At 40.8% G+C, this 22,707-nt stretch overlaps 1 protein-coding gene and 1 pseudogene across 1 annotated transcript; both read right to left on the bottom strand.

Annotated features, from left to right (window-relative positions):
* Positions 1-2,863: 2,863 nt before the first annotated feature.
* LOC140931627 (uncharacterized) lies at positions 2,864-3,364 on the bottom strand. Its single transcript, XM_073381425.1, has one exon. It carries the CDS (start codon positions 3,362-3,364, stop codon positions 2,864-2,866), a length of 501 nt encoding a protein of 166 aa, XP_073237526.1.
* A 2,082-nt stretch (positions 3,365-5,446) lies between these two features.
* LOC140931637 (uncharacterized) lies at positions 5,447-6,415 on the bottom strand (annotated as a pseudogene).
* Between the last annotated feature and the right edge of the window lie 16,292 nt (positions 6,416-22,707).

A 22,707-nucleotide genomic window follows, 5' to 3' on the forward strand; every position in this document is an offset into this window, starting at 1 on the left:
ACCATTCATATAGTCATTCTCCAATTTCCACAGCAGCTGGTCAGTTAGCCTGGCTATTCCTAAGAGATTTTGGTGGGAAACAGTTAGATGTCATGTGACCTCGAAGTAACTAATGAGAATGGTCCTGGGAAATATTTAGATTCTTGGGAAACAAAAGTAACTGTTTCTTATTGGCCAAGTCTTTAAGCGATTTGTGATGTTAATATTTTAAAAAAATTATAGCTGCATGGAAATTCATTAAACCTCTCTGGATGTCAGTTGTTGGTCATTCGCTGGTGATAGTGCACTGTTACGCTCTGATGTGAATGTTTTTTGCGATGTTGCCTGTTTAGACTTTTTGGCACCAAACAGTTTCATTGTTAGATGCCAGGTGACATTTAAATAACCAATGAGTGTGCAAATGGTTGGGAAGAAATTTCCACCTATAATAACAATGTTTCTTAGTATATCATTGTTGTTGGAGAGGAAAAGGAATAGACTGGATTCAAGTAAATAATTTTGGTATTTTTTCCAAAAGAAAGTGTTGGCCCTCCCTCACGTTTTGATTAAAAAACTCCTGACCCCCCACTTTTAGGTGACTGACAAAAGTGTGACCCTCCCCTCACTACCACATGGTATGCTCCATGCCATAGAAACCTCAGAGCATTTTGCTTGTAAACGCAAAATGTTTGAATATGAATAAATCTCGATATTGAATATGTGCGCGCTGAAGCAAGAAAATGCGAACGATCAGTGTGGGATCCCGGCTTTACTTTTTTTATATAGATGAAGTTTGAATATGGAAGTATAAATTTCGAGGAATTAAAAAGTTTTGAACGTAGAAGGGAAAATACACGCGTTTATTTCTCCGACAAGCCAGCATTACCGATTGTTATTAAATTTAAACAGGTTTGTTTATTTGTTTAGCCTGCAGTGGTTCGTAACAAATATTTTCTGCTGTAGGAAAATAAATTTTCTGCCATATAATTGAAGCATCATTGTTAACTTACCTATAAAGTCAAACATCATCTCTCTTGTCGGCCGTTCCATGTTCTGCTTCAGAACCCTGGATTGTCAGTTATTACACCAGCGCTAAAATATTAAATTATTAAACCAGCGCATAGCTCAATTTCCGCTAAATGTCTTGTCAAGAGAAAAACGGCGAGCTATGCGAATACTGTCGAGCAACTGATTTTTTAAGTCCTACTCCCGCTACACCTACTCCACGACCCTATCCCGATTACAGCAAACTTCCTGACTTTCACTACCTACCAGGTACGAAAACACCAACGACTGGCAGCAAACCTGATGATTATCAGCCTAGAGCTCAAATAAAACAGATGTTCAAGAGGGTACGCTCAAAGCCGGGGATAAAAATGCGATCAAAGATTTTTCTGAAAAATATATTGTTTCAGAAAAGCTAGTTGCAGACTATATTGATCATCTGACTGACATTGAACTAAGAAAAGATAAGCGGCGAACAGAGAATGACAGAAAGCGTACAGCAAGAAAGCAACAGGAATACAATGACATTGACTGGGAAGATCTTTATCACAAAAACCAATTGTCAACCCTAAGAGTAGGTGAACTTGAACTGTATATTAATCATCACAATATTCTATTTAAAGGGAAGAAAGATGAGAAAGTGAGGGTTGTGAAGGCTCATATTGGCAGTAAGATTTTGACTTCAATTGTGCAGGAAAAACAGACAAACATTCCGCTAGCCTCTGACTCAAATCCAGAGTTTGACAGTGACAGTAACAGCGACAGGGTAGAGGGCATTGTTGGATCTTCTAGTAACTCTTCAGAGCTTAATGACTCAGGAGATCAGGCAGCGGATAGACAACAGCTGGAACAAGAAACCATACCTGAGTCAAGTACGTCACGATACGGACGGAAAAGGACACGAGTACTCCGAGAAAATTATGTGCCATGGAATAATATACATGTAGAAACCCAGTAACCTTGTAAAACTAGTACCTGCACCGAAATAAAAGAAACAAGTTGAAAAGAAAAAACTTAGTCTGTTAAAGAAAAATAGAAAATAACATCACAAAAATTCTCATTAAAAATTCTGGAAAAGGTGTGAGACCCTCCCCTTGAATAGCTGAAAAAGAGGGTATGGCCCTCCCCCTTTAGTGCTCACTTTCACTGATAACCCTCCCCTCCGAGGCCCCAGCCCTCCTCCCCCCCCCCCCCCAAGAAAAAACGTACCTTCACAATATGACGGCAGTACCTTTTAAAACTCCTTGGCTGTTCTTCAACTGGGTTGTTTCTTAATACCGTTACCATGGTACAGCCTGACAAACACATACTCCATACAGTTTAAGGTAGCTCTTTAAATAGAGATGGCCACACCAAAATAACTACTTCATCTTTTCTGTCACACGGGCTGCAAACAGAGTAACAACGCTATTAGTTGTGCATGACCACAAGATATAATGATGTTTCACTTGTTATGCATGACCACTAAGGTCCTCAGTCACCTAGACCGATTGCAGCATAACAGTCCTTTCATCTGTTACGCATGACCAGTAAGGTCCTCAGTCACCTAGACCGATTACAGCATAACAGGCCTCGGCCCTTCACTTGAAATGAAACATCATCACACCATTGGCTCTTGTCAGGCTATTTATGAGTTAGCCAGATGGAGTATTTGAAAAACAGATAGATCAGACTCTTATAATCCAACTAATTCAGCAATGTCTCAATGATGACTTTGCGATTGAGCCCACTCTACCAGTCTGAGAAAGATTTCCTCCCTATATGCTGGAGCTGAAATCCTTTTTTTGCCGACACTGAGTTGTTAAGACCTACAGTCTCTCAATCTCCATTTCTCTAGCTTGTGTAGTTGGAGTGTCCACAGGTCTAAATCTGTCACTGTTTATGTGTACATCTCATGAAAAGTAAAATCAGGATCTCGCAACAATGCCACAAATAGAGCTCCTGGATTTCTAGCTTTAAAGCCATGATCTCCAGGGTGAACCACTACATACCTGAGTGCTTCTCCGGCACCCACAGTCATCCCTTGGCACTTGTGGATTGTTGTTCCCCATGCCAGTCGCAATGCAACCTGCAGACGCTTCCATCGACATGCACATTCCGTGGAACGACTTAACGGTATAATTGGCACAATTGTGGGATCTCCATTCATGTACGGTGGCCCCCTGTATCCTGGAAACCTCACCAGAGCCCCATCAGGTAGAGGAGCTCGATCATCAGTGGATCTGCGGCCATCTTTGTACACAATATCTACGACTGTGCCTACTGCACCATTGTACAAACCCCAGTCAGCCTTTAAGTTAACTACCAGCATGACTTTGCTGTCACGGCAAAGATACAATAGAGGCAACAGTCCTCCCGCCTTATTACTGTGAGCCTTCATTGCATGTCTGCCATCGTTAAGTGCCTTGATCTTTGCTACTGGGTGGTTCGGCAGTCTGTTATACTCGAGCAGCTTTGTTTTATTACGCTGCTATTCAAGACTGTGCGTGGGAAATACATACAGACCTTGCTCATAAATCCTAGCAAGGAGTTCTGGGCCATGTGACGTGCGGAGATTGTGCCACTGACACAGTTGCAGCCAATGGATTTGCTCGAGTGTTGTCGCATAATTTCTTAGTGACATCAACACATCTCTTAGCTGTTGTTCAGATTCATTCTGGTGTATAATCTAAGCTCAACGGCACTATCAAACATTGTCCAAACCAAACGACCATGGTTGTATGGTGCACTGCAACAATCTGAAATGTACACGGGGGTGTCACACACAGGAGGAGGCTGAACATCATCTCCCATAAACACTGCCACAGGAATCCCTGCCCACAACCCATCTGCATTGGCTCCTCTGTTGATCGTATAACTCGCATGCTGTTCCATTCAGCCCATTGCTGCGCATCCAAACATTGATCGTTCATCACCAACCAAAACTTTCAGATCTTCGCACTTTTTCTGAATTTTCTCTGGTAAGGTACCTGAGGGTACAGTCAACTCATTGCAAGACTTTCCACCAGTTGGTACTCCTAGAAGGCTGTGAGCTGTACTGCCTTGAACGAGATGGGCAGCATTCCCTGTCGGAGTTATCACCCGTATTCCATTATTGGCTCCAAACACTTGCTGCACTAACTTCTGGAGACACTTGATGACATACGACTTTCCTGTACCAGCAGTTCCGGATACAACAAGTTGCAGTGGATGGTAATATCCAGTGTGTTCAACAAAGTTGTACAGGCTGTGCAACACTAGACTCACTATAGCTTTCTGATTCTCGTTTAGAGACAATGGACTCACCTGAGGTAAATAAAGATCTGTACTTCCACTCTCCTGTTCGTCATCAGCTTTAATGCTTTCTTGAAGCCACTTTGTTCGGTCTTTTTTTTCGGGAAGAATAATGCGGGTACTGCTCCAGTCACAATCCTCTCCTCCATTATCGTAATCGAAGTCCCGCTCTACACCCTCATATATGTGGTTCTGCCCAGTATATAGATCGACCCAGTCTGCCCGCCTTCTGCTTCAACAGCATCATCTTCCTCAACCTCTTCAAATACAGGTTCTTGTGGGTGATCTGCATAACGCCGTTCCTTAGCAACTTGGGCTTTCGCAAAAGTTGGACAGTCATCACTAGCAAAAAGGTCCTTACAGCGATCAATCCAAGATTCAGCGTCCCCCTTCACTTCTTGGATGTCAAACCAGCTTGGCCAGTGTAACAGAAGCATAGTCCTACAGTAGTCTTCATTCAGTGGCCAGGTTGCGTGTGTAGAACCACCACTTACGACAGGCCAATTACCATTCTTGGATGCAAAACGGTACTAGGAACAGTGCTCATCTTGTGGTGGAGCAAGGTACTTATCAAATGGGATGCTGCGAGTTGCAGTTTCACCATCACGTTTAAGTCTCCTTGAACCTGACATTGACAAGTAGGTAAATGGATGGCTACATAGCCAAAGTGCTAGCCCACTCAGCTCAAAGGATGCCTCTGGTCCACTGATATCTCGTCTTCCCACGATCGTTATCAGCATCTTAACACACATTCACTTGCCTATCACTTAGTCTGCATCAGCTGCATCAACAGCATTCACCATGTCCCTAAAGAGATCAGCAGTTGCACCAGTGGGTTCGCCATCCTGGCAAGCATATCCACACACGTAGTCAATTATGGCCATTATATCATCTGTGCTAGGATTGTCTGGGGGAGAGTTGGAAAGAATCAAGCTCACATCCCCTTTTGCTCTCCAAGACTGCATTTGATAACGAGAATGTTGAACCACACGTGGATGATCAAGAAGCATCTCAAGGAGGGGAGCTCCATTATGATCTCCCACAATTTCTGGGACACTGTGCACTCTCTTTCCCGGGCAAAACTCACTCCCAAACTCCATCTTACATACACGTTCTCTTGGCTGCAATCCTGGCTCAGGATGACGAGGAGTCCTCAAGCAGTAACAACGGTGCAGCCCAACTCGGTTTACTAAAGCAAATGATCCTCCAGTATTGCATCTTGTGATGCAGCTATTTCCATAAGCATCTTCACCAGAGGATCCCTATTAGTTGATATGGGGTCATCTGTACCCTCAGGTGGTGGCCAAAGGTCTTTTCTCGGCTGTCCCTCTTCATTACTATCAGCTGGGTGTAGTGCTGTCATGGCAAAGTTTTCATCCGCCCACTGGCTAAGTCTAGCTTCGTACTCTGTTTCGCTACAATTGTCCTCACGAGCTTTATGCAACGGCTGGTGTGGTTGCCTGTCATCTCTCCAGCTAAGTTGATGCCGGTGAATTTGACCCCTGGATTTGGCAAACTCATAATGGTACCAGTAATCAGAGACGACAAACACTGGTTTCAGTACCTTCTCATGGTATGCCTGGGTACGTAGGTCAAAGTAGCTGACTACCACATGAGTGTTCTCTTGAACAGCCTTGAAACGGGCATTGCTGTCGTCGGCAAGGTTGACTTCTTCCCCCGTTGACTGCAAGATGTACTGTTCCAATAGTCCCCTTAGTGGGGGAAAATACAACTCTGTTCATCTTCCAGTCATGAAAAACGAAGGCAGCCCACCCTTCTCATTGACCATGAACCCAACCAAAGCACGAAGCTCTTTGCGTCTCTGATGCCAGTATTGAGCCGTACCACGCAGATTTGCACCAAAATACAACAATTTGTCTGCAAATGAAGTATCGCCCGCCGCTAGTCGCTCCTGCAGGTCTGCAACAGTTATTTGTGGGTCACCTAGCTGCTGATCATCAAAGAACCTACTCTGCTCCAGCGCACGCTTCCTCAAGATCATGTTGTGAACAACAAACTTCCATACTTTATGCCTAGCAAATCTTCCATCTTGATACCACAGTTAGTGCTCCGCCCAGTCGTGGAGTGAAGGACATGTTACGGGACGTTTTATGCGGAAATCACCCTTTCCATATAGAAACAAGCAGGGAAACGCCATGGTGAAAAAATGAGGCGTAGTAAATTCAGACGCTGGTCTTGTATCCGTAGTGGGCTATGGGATTACTGGTCGTTGCACATCTCGTATTGCACCGTCTTCTTCGCCCTCCCTAGGTTCTGAAACAACTTCATTTATGACCGCTTCAACTTGTGCTTGTACATTCACTCCTGGCTCAGGAAGAATTATTCCAGAGACTGTCACGTCATTGGTACCATCCGTTTCCCCGGCATTCAGTTGCTGTGGAGCAGGGCCTTGGTCATCCACGCGTTCTGTTTCAGAAAATTCCACAGTTCTCAAATTGGGCAACTCACCATTTTCTGGTAAATTCTGTAAGCCAGAGCCATCAATCACATTGTCACCATAAGCAGGGTTATTGTCCTTCAACCAGCAAAGGGCTCCTTCAACAGTGTCTTCTAACGCGAAAGTCCTTATGAGTATCATCCTTTCCTTACCTTCTTACCCGTATAATTTCTACCTCTGCTGGCAGGCGGAAGAATAGTTGCTGGTTCTCGAACAGCCGGAGGGAATGCAATGCAATGTCCCTTTGAAGCAATCCCTCCTTGCTTTAACATATGCACAGGATATGGACAGTAGGTGCTCACCTTGCTATCAGCATCAGCTCAGCATCTGACTTTCCAGACAGAATCTCCGGGACAGACATTGGGTCCATTTTGTTCTCTGCTGACCAAACCTTTGGTATCTTCTTATTTCGTCTGCCGCGAGTACATATTTTTCTTTTTGCCTTTGCATTCCAGACATCGTTCCTTACAAACTTCGCAACAACTGAATATGTAGGTCATTTGCTCCACCTCTAATGCACGTATAGCGCTATAGGCATTATCCTCAACCTGACTTGATCCTGCTAGAGGAGGTGGTGGTAAATCTCCGACAACTTCACGCAACCTTCCTTCCTAATGAGAGACTCTCCTTTGATTTCGCCACCTTCTCCTCCTCCTGTCCTCTTCAGTTTCTGATGCACCATGCTGTGCAAACTCATACCGCACACCAACTTCCCTCGCTCTTGCAAATAACTGGAGGTCTTCTTCATCGTTTCTGACAATATCGTCTGGGATAGGTTGCTGTGTTTCCATCAAGTTAATTGCGGGGGAAAGCTGGCTATTTTCCAACAGAGGATTCTTTCTTTCCAACTCTTTTCCTACAGAAATCATTATATATAATGTTACCTTAGCCAGTGTACAGGCTTTAACGAATTTAAGCAAACATACAAGGCTTCAGAATTAATCAAAAAATTTACTCTTTACATTTTTCTTGTTGCTCTCTGAAAAATGAGCATTAAGGGAAAGTTTCCAAGTGAAGTTCTAGTGGGTTAAGAAAACGAAAAGACGCTTATAGGCACATTGTTTTCCTGTACAAGTGGACAACCCACAATTGCAATCAAATTCAAATGTTCATGAAGCAAGAGATTTATGGAAATCATGTTGAGGTAATGATTATATTCCTACTGCAAGAAGAACAGTCACATTACAAGGGGACAATGTGACATTCGATAATTCGATAAGTAGGAAGGATAAAGGATAAGGATATGATAAGGATAAGTTCATCTATTCTGTACAAGAAGTTTAATCAAACTTGCACAAAGAGACAGATGCCAAACTGCAGAGTTCGAAACAGACTAGATGTTTTGTACGAAGGTGGAGATTTAATAGAAAAAACCTTTAAAATGGAAAAAATTTCAATAGTTACGTTTTTAGTCGAGCTTGCTTGAGCAAAGCGAGACTCTAAGAATGCAATCTTTTTTTTTTGTCGGTGGGACCTAGTTTGTAGGCCACCCGTTCCTAGCGAAAACGGTGGAAACTGGGGATAAGAATCGTGGCGACTTTCACTGTATACAATTGAGTCTCGCCATGAGCATGCGGTTATAATTTCGGCGATGACTGAAATGACGCATGTAAGTTTGGCAATGATGTAATTTTCCTCGAATGGAGGCCCTTGATTTTCGTGTAATTATGCACGACATGCAGGCACTGATTAAAAAGGAAACATCCCCAAGTAGGATGAGAAAATATTATAGCGGAAAATCCTATTTTATGGTGTTTTAAGGCGTTACGTTTCTCAGAACATTGTCTTCTACGGTTAAATAGATTCACTTTGTTTTATGTATTTAATTGATAGATTTTCGCAGTTGTTAAGATGACAAGTCGTGTTGCACTTCATAAATACTTGAGATATCAGGTATCCACTGTCACGTAATTTTTACGTGCGTACGTGTGTAAAATTGGCGTTCGCAAATAAAATAGAAGCAATGTATGAAAGGCCGCACGAACAATTATGTAAGCGTAAAAGCAGAAACTCGCTCAACTTGACGTTTAATCTTAACACTTTATATCTTACCTCTATTTTATTTACGTGATTAAAGTTTACTTGCGTTAGCGTGCGGAGCCAAAAACTCTTCAGTGGAAATCCACCCTAACGTTATGTACGTATCACGGATGTGTTTTTACGGGTAGCTTAGAACTTGACTATCCGCGCACTCTACTTGCAACACTTCATGTCCATAGAATATAAATCCCATATCGAGCTTTTCCGGAACGGGTTGGTCCAAGAATTCTATCGCTCAAAAGTGTTGATTATTTTGGAACAACTGATCACTTTAGTGGCCGAAAAAAAAAAGAATAATCTTAATGAGCAAAACTTCAAGGTTTACTGGAAAATCACGATCGAGGATGGAGGATCGAGGAATCAGGGATCAGGGATCGAGGATCGGTCAAAAAGAGCTTAAAACATAAATAAATAAATCGTGGATCAGTGGTGATGTGGGTCGCAGACTGTAGATAAATTTCACAGAACATAACCCCGTTCGCTGTACTGAACACTAAATTCAAGTAAACTAATCCGAGTCTGCCTGAGTCAGTAATTGTTTTGACAAGAAAGTGAAATTTTCCTGGAAAATAAAACGCTTTATCCCAGTGATACTGTAATAAAAGAAAAATTTTAACAGTTTTTAATTTTTAATTGTACATTTGCTTTCAGTACTCCTTATTTTTCTTGTAATTGTTGTATGCACGACCCCGCCAGTAATGCTGATCTTTTTATCGTGCTAAACTGAAATAAATTTTTTGGCTTCTACTTTCTACCGATTTGATGTCATTTGTGAATTGTCATTAACATTTCACATTTGCCTTCGAAGCTTCGCTTACTGGAAAAATCTTTATTTTTTTGGACAATCTCTCAGCTACAAGCCATTATCGACCGATATGCCAGCAAGCCAGAAAGGTGTTTTCTATTTTATAATCATCTGATTAATTTTTTACACCTCTAAAATGTTAATAATAATAAATAATAATAACTTTAATAGTAACATCCTCGTGAGGTTTCTCAGGAACTATTTACAAACTATTTACAATTTATAAAAGCAAAAATGACAATAAAAACTCGAAATCACAATTTATGATGATATTCTACTAAATTCTAGAGCTTATGAAGGAAATGTCTGCCTCAATAGTGTGTCTTTCAGGGCGCGCTTGAAAGATGCCAATGAGGCACTTTGCCTAAGTTCATTATGTAAGTTAATCCAAGTGTAGGCCCCTCTGTAGGAAAATGTGCGCTGGCCTATAGCCGTTCTATATGGCGGAATCTGCAAAGAGTTCCGTGTACGAGTGTTACAAGTATGTATATTTGAGCGCTTGGTAAACTTGCTCGTTAAATATTGAGGCGCAAGATCGTTCTGACATTTAAAGGTCACAACGGAGTCTCTATAGAATAATTGTTCTTTAACAGAAAGCCAGTTTAGCTCTCGAAGCAAAGGTGTTACGTGGTCAAACTTCCTAGAGTTTGTTACAATCTTGCTGGCCAAATTCTGAATAGATTGTAATCTGTTTATATTCTGGAGTGTAGTATTTGACCATACAGATGAGAGTAAAGCATCTTACTAAAGACTAATGACGTTATTAACAACTCTAGTGTTTCCTTGTCGAAGCTCCCTTTGCATTGACTCTATTTATTTGGCAAAGCTTTGCGAAACAAGATGACACTGCACATGAAATATGGTGATCGTAGGTCAGATGGGGGTCAAGAAAGACTCCCAAGTCCTTGGCAGAGTCTGTTGGCTTCAGTGCTTTACCTAAGAATACCACTCTAGGGTCTTCTGGTAACCTGCTTAACATCTGTCTGGTACCGAGGAAAAGGAGTTTAGTTTTATCGGGATTGATAAGTAGATGGTTCTCACAGCACCATTGAGCTACACTGTGAAGGTCTTGTTCGAGCTTTTCAATGGCAGCATCAAGCTCAACGAGAGGAAATGACATGAATACACTGTAATTTTCAGGGAGTTATAATAACTCCTCTAGTGGGGCTCATTTAACTCCTTACAGTGGAGTTATTTTTCGTGGAGTTATTTTAACTCCAAAAAGGAGTTTAAAGAACTCTTCTTCAGGAGTAAAAGTGACCCCAGATATTGAGGAGTTAAAATAACCCCAAAAAAGGAGTTATCCTGTACCTAAAATTTTTACTCCACTTTCAGAGTTAAATTAACTCCAAAAAGAGTAAAAACAACCCATGTAAGGAGTACAAGTAACCCCATTTCGGAGTAATTTTAACTCCAGACTGGGAGTAAAAAGAACTCTTTTTCAGGAGTAAAAATGACCCCAGATTCGGAGTTAAATTAGGAGTTAAAATAACCCCAAAAAAGGGGTTATCCTGTACCTAAAATTTTTACTCCATTTTTGGAGTTATAACAACTCCCTAAAAATTACGGTGTATATTATATATGTAAATTAATTTTATGAAATGCCATTTTTTATCATAGATATTTTTCATTAAAGAAAACCAGGGAGGAGCAGCGTGGAAGTCAACAGAAGTAAGTTTATTATTTTTTTTTATTTCTTGTTTTCTTTTCACTCGCATTAGGAAGGACTTCCGGTTTTTTTCTGTCCGAGGGGAACCGGTTCTAGTTTTGAAAGGTTCGAGTTTGCGCGGTATCTTTCTGCTTTCAACGGCTCTCTTCGTAAGTGGAGAGGTTTTGATCGGAGCGTGTGCGAAACGGGGACTAATATGAGCCGAGTTTGGCAAGAAATTCTATTTCCACGGTTTGCAAAGTGCCTGGGACATCATTAAGTCCGGGAAGGCTTAAATGGGCGCTCGTTGCTCAAAGAACTGAGCTTCGGGCACAATCCGAGAGACCATCCGGTGGATGTGTATAACGTCTCTGCCCAGCTCTGCACACCGTGAAGAAGTCTCCAGCAGGCAATAAGGGGCAAATTGATTAGTTTGGACATAAGAAAAGAGGGCCAACGAAGTTTTTGGCTGTGATTTTTGCCTTGCTGGAGACTTATAAATTGTCTTGTTATTGCCAGGATGTAATGTGTCCCGCACGAGTTGAACACGGATTTCCCAGAATGCACTGCGAGAAAGGTTAAAAACATGTTTAATATTTGACCATTACAGTGAGACTGTTCTGTTGTTGTGTTTCAGTGTCTGCGAGGGAGGTGCTGATCTTTGAATAAGCGAGCAACAACGGTGAGTAGCAGGCTTTTTGCCAGGAAAGGTTATGTTACAAAGTCGTGAAAGTGTAGTTCAAATCAAAGTCTGTGGTTTCGTATAGCGAAGGTTTATTGTTGGTCATGTGTCGAGCGACGCTGGAAATTTACTGTGTTTAAAAAGAGCCGCCGTCCTACTGCACAGGCTGAATTGTCGTTCATTTTCAATTTATTGTTGGCATTGCAAGCTAAATGCTGATCGTATCGCGGAAGAGTAACTATTTTTCCTCAAAGCATGTTAAAGTTCCCGCGCTATAGCACCGTCGCGACGACGAGCGCCATTTATGCTTGATTCTCTGGAATGTTCGGTACAATGTTTTTAATCTGCTTTATGCACCGGTACGGCGATTATAAAACCATTGCAGGATGAAACTGATCTAGGGAAAATGATGTAGAAGAGATATATTACTTTTTAAACACGTGTTGAGGAATTTTCTTTTAACAAGGTTTTCCTTTTGCCCTTTTCTTTCAGATGTGGCCGTTGGTTTTACCCGCCCCCTCGGAGCTGGAATATTTACTCTCTGAAATGTTTATATTATCTGTGCTCTGCTGTGGTCAAACACGAAGAAAGCGAAGCGAAACGTCTTGTAAGATAACGTTAATTCAAAACTATTTGCTTGACCGGTGATTAGTCTTCGAAAATCGCCTATATTGAAACTACATCTCTGTATTTCTCACCTCCTGACCCGTCTTTTGAAATTCAATCCTACGCTCAGTACGGCGATGTAATTGATATGTAACGCAACGTAATTTGGTATCCTGCCCAGAAGTCCCTCAAACGTTAACCCTCAACAAACCGTACTTCTTGTTTGTAACCTTTATCCTTATTTAACCCTAAGCCTTGGCTCAACTTTAGCTATCCACCCTAACCAGCTCAACGTAACACCCTTTTCCTGACAAGGCGAACGTTTAACTCAGTCGATCAACTCATGTGTTATGACCATTGAAATCAGTTGAGACTGCTCGTCTAACCCTAACCCTCCAACCTAACCCTAACCTATTCCTAACCCTAACCCCAACCTCGACCTAATCTGATTTCTAACCCTAACCCTATCCCTAGTCCTTACCCTAACCTAACCCTAACCCCAACCTTAACCTTAACCCTAACCCTAACTCTTCCTCCCCCTCCCCCCCCTCCCCCCCCTCCCCCCACCCTGCTCTTTCATGTAGTAGTACACAGTGAAAACTAAGTAATAGGTGCTTTTCGAACTTAGCCTCAAAAGGCTCTTATAAATTTTCTGTTTCTTGGAAATTAAGCTTTTTAGGTTCTCAAACATGCGAGGCTCTTATGTTCTTAAGGAAAAAAGACTTTTTGGAAGAATGTTGGTGGTTTTAAATGTTTGTACAGAATATGCATGTTGTTATGTCTAAATGACTGCAATTTAGGCCAATAGAAACTTTTTTTGCCATTAGAATGATTAGTTGACTTTAAGAAGTGCATAGCGATCTGTTTTAACATTTGTACTTTATCAGGTTCTTTCAAAATCTTAGCCTGAAGAATTCTGGTTCTTATCTGTGCCTCTCCTCTGTGTCACTAACCTGACACAATAATGAGTGACACGTGCATGTTTCACTGTACAGTATTTTTTAGATGAAATAAAATACTGATTTGGATTGTTTTTGTTGTATTAGGGGCAATTAAAGTCTTAGTGAAAACTATACACTGTAATTTTCAGGGAGTTATAATAACTCCTCTAGTGGGGCTCATTTAACTCCTTACAGTGGAGTTATTTTTCGTGGAGTTATTTTAACTCCAAAAAGGAGTTTAAAGAACTCTTCTTCAGGAGTAAAAGTGACCCCAGATATTGAGGAGTTAAAATAACCCCAAAAAAGGAGTTATCCTGTACCTAAAATTTTTACTCCACTTTCAGAGTTAAATTAACTCCAAAAAGAGTAAAAACAACCCATGTAAGGAGTACAAGTAACCCCATTTCGGAGTAATTTTAACTCCAGACTGGGAGTAAAAAGAACTCTTTTTCAGGAGTAAAAATGACCCCAGATTCGGAGTTAAATTAGGAGTTAAAATAACCCCAAAAAAGGGGTTATCCTGTACCTAAAATTTTTACTCCATTTTTGGAGTTATAACAACTCCCTAAAAATTACGGTGTATATTATATATGTAAATTAATTTTATGAAATGCCATTTTTTATCATAGATATTTTTCATTAAAGAAAACCAGGGAGGAGCAGCGTGGAAGTCAACAGAAGTAAGTTTATTATTTTTTTTTATTTCTTGTTTTCTTTTCACTCGCATTAGGAAGGACTTCCGGTTTTTTTCTGTCCGAGGGGAACCGGTTCTAGTTTTGAAAGGTTCGAGTTTGCGCGGTATCTTTCTGCTTTCAACGGCTCTCTTCGTAAGTGGAGAGGTTTTGATCGGAGCGTGTGCGAAACGGGGACTAATATGAGCCGAGTTTGGCAAGAAATTCTATTTCCACGGTTTGCAAAGTGCCTGGGACATCATTAAGTCCGGGAAGGCTTAAATGGGCGCTCGTTGCTCAAAGAACTGAGCTTCGGGCACAATCCGAGAGACCATCCGGTGGATGTGTATAACGTCTCTGCCCAGCTCTGCACACCGTGAAGAAGTCTCCAGCAGGCAATAAGGGGCAAATTGATTAGTTTGGACATAAGAAAAGAGGGCCAACGAAGTTTTTGGCTGTGATTTTTGCCTTGCTGGAGACTTATAAATTGTCTTGTTATTGCCAGGATGTAATGTGTCCCGCACGAGTTGAACACGGATTTCCCAGAATGCACTGCGAGAAAGGTTAAAAACATGTTTAATATTTGACCATTACAGTGAGACTGTTCTGTTGTTGTGTTTCAGTGTCTGCGAGGGAGGTGCTGATCTTTGAATAAGCGAGCAACAACGGTGAGTAGCAGGCTTTTTGCCAGGAAAGGTTATGTTACAAAGTCGTGAAAGTGTAGTTCAAATCAAAGTCTGTGGTTTCGTATAGCGAAGGTTTATTGTTGGTCATGTGTCGAGCGACGCTGGAAATTTACTGTGTTTAAAAAGAGCCGCCGTCCTACTGCACAGGCTGAATTGTCGTTCATTTTCAATTTATTGTTGGCATTGCAAGCTAAATGCTGATCGTATCGCGGAAGAGTAACTATTTTTCCTCAAAGCATGTTAAAGTTCCCGCGCTATAGCACCGTCGCGACGACGAGCGCCATTTATGCTTGATTCTCTGGAATGTTCGGTACAATGTTTTTAATCTGCTTTATGCACCGGTACGGCGATTATAAAACCATTGCAGGATGAAACTGATCTAGGGAAAATGATGTAGAAGAGATATATTACTTTTTAAACACGTGTTGAGGAATTTTCTTTTAACAAGGTTTTCCTTTTGCCCTTTTCTTTCAGATGTGGCCGTTGGTTTTACCCGCCCCCTCGGAGCTGGAATATTTACTCTCTGAAATGTTTATATTATCTGTGCTCTGCTGTGGTCAAACACGAAGAAAGCGAAGCGAAACGTCTTGTAAGATAACGTTAATTCAAAACTATTTGCTTGACCGGTGATTAGTCTTCGAAAATCGCCTATATTGAAACTACATCTCTGTATTTCTCACCTCCTGACCCGTCTTTTGAAATTCAATCCTACGCTCAGTACGGCGATGTAATTGATATGTAACGCAACGTAATTTGGTATCCTGCCCAGAAGTCCCTCAAACGTTAACCCTCAACAAACCGTACTTCTTGTTTGTAACCTTTATCCTTATTTAACCCTAAGCCTTGGCTCAACTTTAGCTATCCACCCTAACCAGCTCAACGTAACACCCTTTTCCTGACAAGGCGAACGTTTAACTCAGTCGATCAACTCATGTGTTATGACCATTGAAATCAGTTGAGACTGCTCGTCTAACCCTAACCCTCCAACCTAACCCTAACCTATTCCTAACCCTAACCCCAACCTCGACCTAATCTGATTTCTAACCCTAACCCTATCCCTAGTCCTTACCCTAACCTAACCCTAACCCCAACCTTAACCTTAACCCTAACCCTAACTCTTCCTCCCCCTCCCCCCCCCTCCCCCCCCTCCCCCCACCCTGCTCTTTCATGTAGTAGTACACAGTGAAAACTAAGTAATAGGTGCTTTTCGAACTTAGCCTCAAAAGGCTCTTATAAATTTTCTGTTTCTTGGAAATTAAGCTTTTTAGGTTCTCAAACATGCGAGGCTCTTATGTTCTTAAGGAAAAAAGACTTTTTGGAAGAATGTTGGTGGTTTTAAATGTTTGTACAGAATATGCATGTTGTTATGTCTAAATGACTGCAATTTAGGCCAATAGAAACTTTTTTTGCCATTAGAATGATTAGTTGACTTTAAGAAGTGCATAGCGATCTGTTTTAACATTTGTACTTTATCAGGTTCTTTCAAAATCTTAGCCTGAAGAATTCTGGTTCTTATCTGTGCCTCTCCTCTGTGTCACTAACCTGACACAATAATGAGTGACACGTGCATGTTTCACTGTACAGTATTTTTTAGATGAAATAAAATACTGATTTGGATTGTTTTTGTTGTATTAGGGGCAATTAAAGTCTTAGTGAAAACTATACACTGTAATTTTCAGGGAGTTATAATAACTCCTCTAGTGGGGCTCATTTAACTCCTTACAGTGGAGTTATTTTTCGTGGAGTTATTTTAACTCCAAAAAGGAGTTTAAAGAACTCTTCTTCAGGAGTAAAAGTGACCCCAGATATTGAGGAGTTAAAATAACCCCAAAAAAGGAGTTATCCTGTACCTAAAATTTTTACTCCACTTTCAGAGTTAAATTAACTCCAAAAAGAGTAAAAACAACCCATGTAAGGAGTACAAGTAACCCCATTTCGGAGTAATTTTAACTCCAGACTGGGAGTAAAAAGAACTCTTTTTCAGGAGTAAAAATGACCCCAGATTCGGAGTTAAATTAGGAGTTAAAATAACCCCAAAAAAGGGGTTATCCTGTACCTAAAATTTTTACTCCATTTTTGGAGTTATAACAACTCCCTAAAAATTACGGTGTAGCTTTGAGTCATCCACATACGATTCTAGGTTGCAAAAAGTCGGTGCCGTGGGTAAATCGTTGAGATAAATGCAGAACAACAATTGTGATAGGATTGCGCCTTGAGGAACTCCGTGAATTATAGGTAGAGTGTCAGAGTAGGCGGAGCCTATTCTCACGTATTGCCTGCGACCAGTTAAATAGCTCTTGAACCATTTGACAGTAGAGGGTGAGGCGCCCAAGATGGAGAGTTTGTGGAGCAACCTTGCATGGTCTATACTTTCGAAGGCTTTGGATAGATCTAATAGTACTAGTTCTGTTATCTGCTTTTTATCCATTGCTTCGAGTATCTTGTCCGTGAGCAGGATGTTTAAGGTCTCTGTAGAATGAGCTTTTTTATTGCCGCTTTGGTGTGAGGTAAGGCGGTTGTTTTTTGTGAGACAGGCGCTGAACTGATTCAAAACAATCCTTTCGAGGACCTTTGAAGCTACGGCTACCAGAGATAACGGTCTGTTGTTGGCAGCTTTTTCATGGTCACCGTCTTTAAGAATCGGAATCACCTCAGCCTCTTTCCAGTTGTCAGGAAATGTGCTAGTAAGGATAGAACAATTGATGATGTCAGCAAGAGGGCCCAATATGACAGGGAGACAGTCTTTTAGTACACGAGCGCCGATCTTGTCCGGTCCCGGAGATTTATTCATTGGGAGAGATGTTACAATTCGGCGAACCTCTTCACGTGACACTGTCCTAAAATTGAATAATTCCATAGAGGTAGTATCTATGCCAGTTTCGGATGAAAAATCTCGGACTATGATGTTACGTTCTTCCCTCACGCGCTGTACTGCGTCAGCGGCATTTAAGCCGACTTTAGCAAAAAACTGGTTGAATTCGTTGGTTAAGACTGTCACATCCTTTGTAAAGGCTGGTCTCTGCTTATCTTTGGAGGGGATGGCACGATTAATAATTTTCCAGAGTGAGCCGGAGTTGTTTTTATCAGCTGTGACCTCTTCAAAGGTGTGATCTCTTTCAGCTTCTTGTAGCTTTTTCTTGACCAAGTCACGGGAATGTTTGAAATTTATCCACTCGGTGTCTTGGCGAGACTGTATGAATTGCTTCAGGAGGAGATCTCGCGATCTCATGAGATCCTTGATTTCCTGGTTCACAAAAGGGCACAGTCTACTCCGAAGTTTAATTTGTTTCACGGGAGCGTGTAAGCTCAGGACAGACTGAAAAGTGTCATTTAAAATATTGAGCTTAGAGTCTACATCGGTTTGATCGAAGATAGTGAGCAGGGAATCCGCTTCCTTAGCTAGATCCGTGACAAAGAGATCCGCATTATACTTCTTGTAACTTCGAGTGGTAATGTACTGAGGGGTAGTCTTGGGTTTCTTAACCTTGAGCTTGACAAAAACAATTGAATGGTCACTAATTGGTCGATGCATTACACCGCTATCACGCACTGAATTGTTGGAGGAGACTAGGATAACGTCGAGCAGGGATTGAGTGGTCGCTGTTATCCTGGTTGGTTTTGTAATGAGTTGTTTCAGGTTCAAATCCGTATAGAATTTCTCCAAAGCTTTGAATTCAGTGCCTGTTTTCTTTAGGCCATCGCAATTTAAGTCGCCTAGGATTGTGATCGGTTTGTCAAGTAGCAAGGCTTGAATATAGCTATGCTTAAGTACTTCTTCGAAGGAACTCAGAGGAGAGTCGTCGGGGCGATATGTCACGCAAATTATTGTTGATTTTAGTTTCTTGCACTGGACATTTATCCAAAGCTGATGGAAATTTCGCTCGGATATCGATGACAACTCCTTCAGCAAAGGAAAGAAAAACAAAGATATGAAAACTTAAATTGAATTTAGTTTAGTTCTTTTTGTCAACAAGTTGAGGATTGCATGCTCTTCAAAATAACAGAGCAAAGCCGACAAAAGCTGGCTTTGCTGCTGTGGATGGTGGAAGCTGAGGAAGTCATAGAAAGAAAAGGTAGAAGAACTAATGAGGCTCAAGTAAAGAACAAGTTGTAAACTGTTATAAATCGCCTGACAATCGAAGACTAAAACTGTTATAGTCAGTTGCCTACTATATGACTGGATCAATTTATTGCTTTCATGGCCCATTACACCTTTTTCTCTCAATTTTCCATCCTGAAAGTTACACAGGAATGGCTTATTTTACATGCTGACAGCTGTATAAATAAAGTTATGTATGTATGTAAAGGATGACAACAAAGTGATTCTCTTTTCAAGACAGTTCAGGAAAATACAAAGAAATCAATTAAAATATGCTATGAATCAAAGATGAGCAAAATTTACGAATTATATAAATGCATTTCTTAAGAAACTTGAATAACAAAGAAATCCTATGTGGGGAACATGTAAAATTGTAAACTTTTCTTGGCTATTGTTTTCAACTCTTGTGATTGATCAAAATCTTTTAACACAAAAAACCACCGTTTCAAAGTGGAGTGTAAATGCATTTTATGGCGTAAACGTCCTTCATGTAGGGGCTTATGCATTCCCTGTGTAAAAATGAGAACATTCCTATGTGGGGAAAGCACCGTTGCCGCATAACAAAAGAAAATGCTATCCACCTTACCCGGAGCATTACTTAAACAGTTCGTCTAAGTTGGTTTGGCTACAGTTGCTCCAAACAGTACAGCAATAAGTAAAGAGCGGTTTGATACTTGCATTGTAGAGAAGCAATCGATATTTGGCTGGTATATATTTCCGAGCTCTTGATAAAATTGCAATTCTTTGAAGTAGTTTTCGGCGCAGTGTGTCATTGTGTTCGTTCCAGGTCAGATGACTATCAATATATACTCCTAAGACACGTTCTGACTCAACCTTAATTAGTGAGCTGCATGCCGTCAACTGAAAGGTCAAGAGATTGTTTTGCTGAATTTGCAATTTTTTGTCTGGTCGAGATTATACTGTACTTTGTCTTTGCTGGATGCATTTTTATTTTATTTGCCTTTGCCCACATCGATACTGCGTCAATGTCAGGTCTGATTTTCTCCTCGACTTCAGCTAAGGTAGGTGCAGATGCATAAAGGGTCGAGTCATCGGCATAAATGCCAATATTATTCTTCGGTACTAGAGGCAGATCATTTATGAAGAGCAGAAAAAGAGCAGGACCAAGAATACTCCCCTGCGGTACACCGGAGTGAATACCGAGCGGTTCAAATAGTTTACAACACATACCTTTTGATACCTTCCGCTGAGGTAACTTTGGAACCATTTGAGGGAGTTAGAGTTCAAGCCAGTTTACGGTCTACAACGTCGAAAGCTTTGCGCAGATCGATCGAAACAACACCAGTAAAGAGGCCTTTATCCATTGCTTCTAGCTATTCATCTGTAATTTTGACAAGTGGATGAAGTGGATGAAGTGTTTGCATACATGTTTCTCGAGAATCTTAGAAATGACAGGCAGGACTGATATAGGTCTGTAATTTTCAAGATCGGTTTTACTCCCCTGTTTGTAAATCGGAGTGACACGAGCCAGTTTGAGTTGAGCTGGGCAGATGCTGTTAATTATACTGCAGTTTATTACTTTTGCTAGACTTGGAGCAACTGCAGGAGCGATTAATTTTTGCAAAGGGGAGCTGATTCCATCAAGTCCAGTTGCAACATTTGATGGGAGTGATTTGATAATTTCTAAAACTTCGCGTTCTGAAATTGTGGGTATACTGAAATCAGCGGAGTTGCCAGCAGTTAATGGTAGTGGGTAACTGACCAATCAGAGCGCGCGATTTACTGTTGTTACGTTATAATTTTTAATAATTACTTATGTTAAACGCAAAAAATCAAAACGAATAAGCTTCCACTTATGCATAGAAATCCAGAAATGTATAGGGGAAACCGGCAGGACTCTCGGGAAAACAAAACTATAACTGGTTTCCCGAGGGACCTGACATTAAGTGTTTTGTTATATTTCTAGACTTTCACTTCAACAGCAACAAAAGAATAACCGGAGCGAACCAAAACAGTCGACTAGGTAAATACTTATAACAACACAAATTTAATTCTCAAAATCACTGAAGGAAAGATTTACAAAGTACTTTTCTTACAAGTAGAAGACAACTGGGAAGCAAGCTCCCCTGCTTCATAGTAGAACCTTCACTTCTTGTACTGACACATTGGTTAAGGTGGCTCCCTAGAGTAAATTGGCCATGTGCAGCCTGAGTACTAGTATGGCGCGAGCTTTAAAATCTTCGCGACGTCCACGCAAAAATTAAAATAAACATGGCCTCTCAGTTTCAAAATATTCCCCCAAAAAACTTTATCAACTTTCTTGTTGAAGCTCATTGTGCAAAAAGTTTGATTAGTGTAGGTCAAACATTTATGAGAGGAGACAATGTTACACCAGTTACAAGTCACTATCGATCTTCAAAAGAGTAAATTGTATGTAAAAACAAAGCAGAAATTTTTCAAATTTCCAAAAAAATTTTTTCTTTCGCTTCAAAAGTAGACAAACGTTAAATAGTCGAAGTAAATGGACAATGTTTTTGCACAACGAGAAATAATTTTTACTCACAGCAGATTGACCTTTGACGAAAGCAATAGTTGTCCGTCAAGACCTACGGTCTTGTACATGTAGCTGAGGATATGATGTACGATTTATAGATCGGTTCCATCTTTTATAGCAGACTTTTAAAGAAAAACTTAACCGTCGAAATTATCCCTAAAGAAGAACAACGTTGAAAAAGTATCCGGAAGTGGGCTGACATTTGAAGATCTGCAAACAGTGTACAGTAGATTAGAAAATGAAGGGCTTATTGCGATCGTTGCACAACCACCATCTTCATCGCCGACGATCTCCATCCTCACGAGTGACCACCACGGTTCAAATTTTAGCTACAATAGTCAAGTACTTCGAGGAAAACATCCTGTGTTAGGTATAAAATTGGATCCGCTATCTCTCCTTTTTCAACCGGCGAGATATCACCGTAATAATACTAATAAACGGCTTCAAAACAATGGCTTTCGCAGTCTTCAAAGAAACCACATGTTTTCAGTAGCTTTGTGCATTATGCGCATGCGGGCGTGATGGCTCGCGCGCGTATTTTGCTCATACGACTCCGAACCAGGCGTGTTTTTTGGATTTTTGTGACGTCAACGTAGTTAATTAACCGTGAATTTCTTGCGTTTCCTTCAGTAACTTTTCTTAAAAATCGCCTCATTTCTTAACAGTTGCAGTACCTTTGTACTGTCCTATTTTCGTTAAAATCTGTAAGAGCTAAATTCCTCGATTAAGAAAAATTACAAATTTCAAAATATTGGCAAAACCGTCTTAACGACCCCATGTTTTTTCCACTTTAAAATGTTAAGCAATATTTTAAATATAAAGTGGCAAAGTTAAAGACATTTCACCGAGGGAAATAAGAAATATTAAGAAAAAATGATCAAAAATGACAAAATTACTGCCTGTCTAAGGATGCGATGTTGCCATGGCAACGGCCTTAATCCAGAAAATGAAACGTGATAAAGGAGCCTTTTTATATGGGTAACCTTAGCGGTGAATCTCGTGAACAAAATCGCAAAGACAAAGTGACTAGATTTCGTTCTGTAACATATGCTAGATAGCTAGGGTTATTAGTAAATACTCTAGGGAGCCACCTTAAACTGAACGAAGTGAAAAATCTTGTCATTATTAAATCCCTGTCTACCTGGATTTTCTGATTCCCCAAATTCCGAAAATGTACGACCCCATTCTGGTAACTCTTACAAAAATGCAACTCCATTATAGTCAATCCAGCCGTGAAAATGCGATACAATCCAGCGACAATTCCCGATTACCCGATTACTAGGAAGTAACACCGCCCCC

This window comes from Porites lutea, chromosome 1, assembly GCF_958299795.1.
Source record: "Porites lutea chromosome 1, jaPorLute2.1, whole genome shotgun sequence".
NCBI lineage: Eukaryota > Metazoa > Cnidaria > Anthozoa > Scleractinia > Poritidae > Porites > Porites lutea.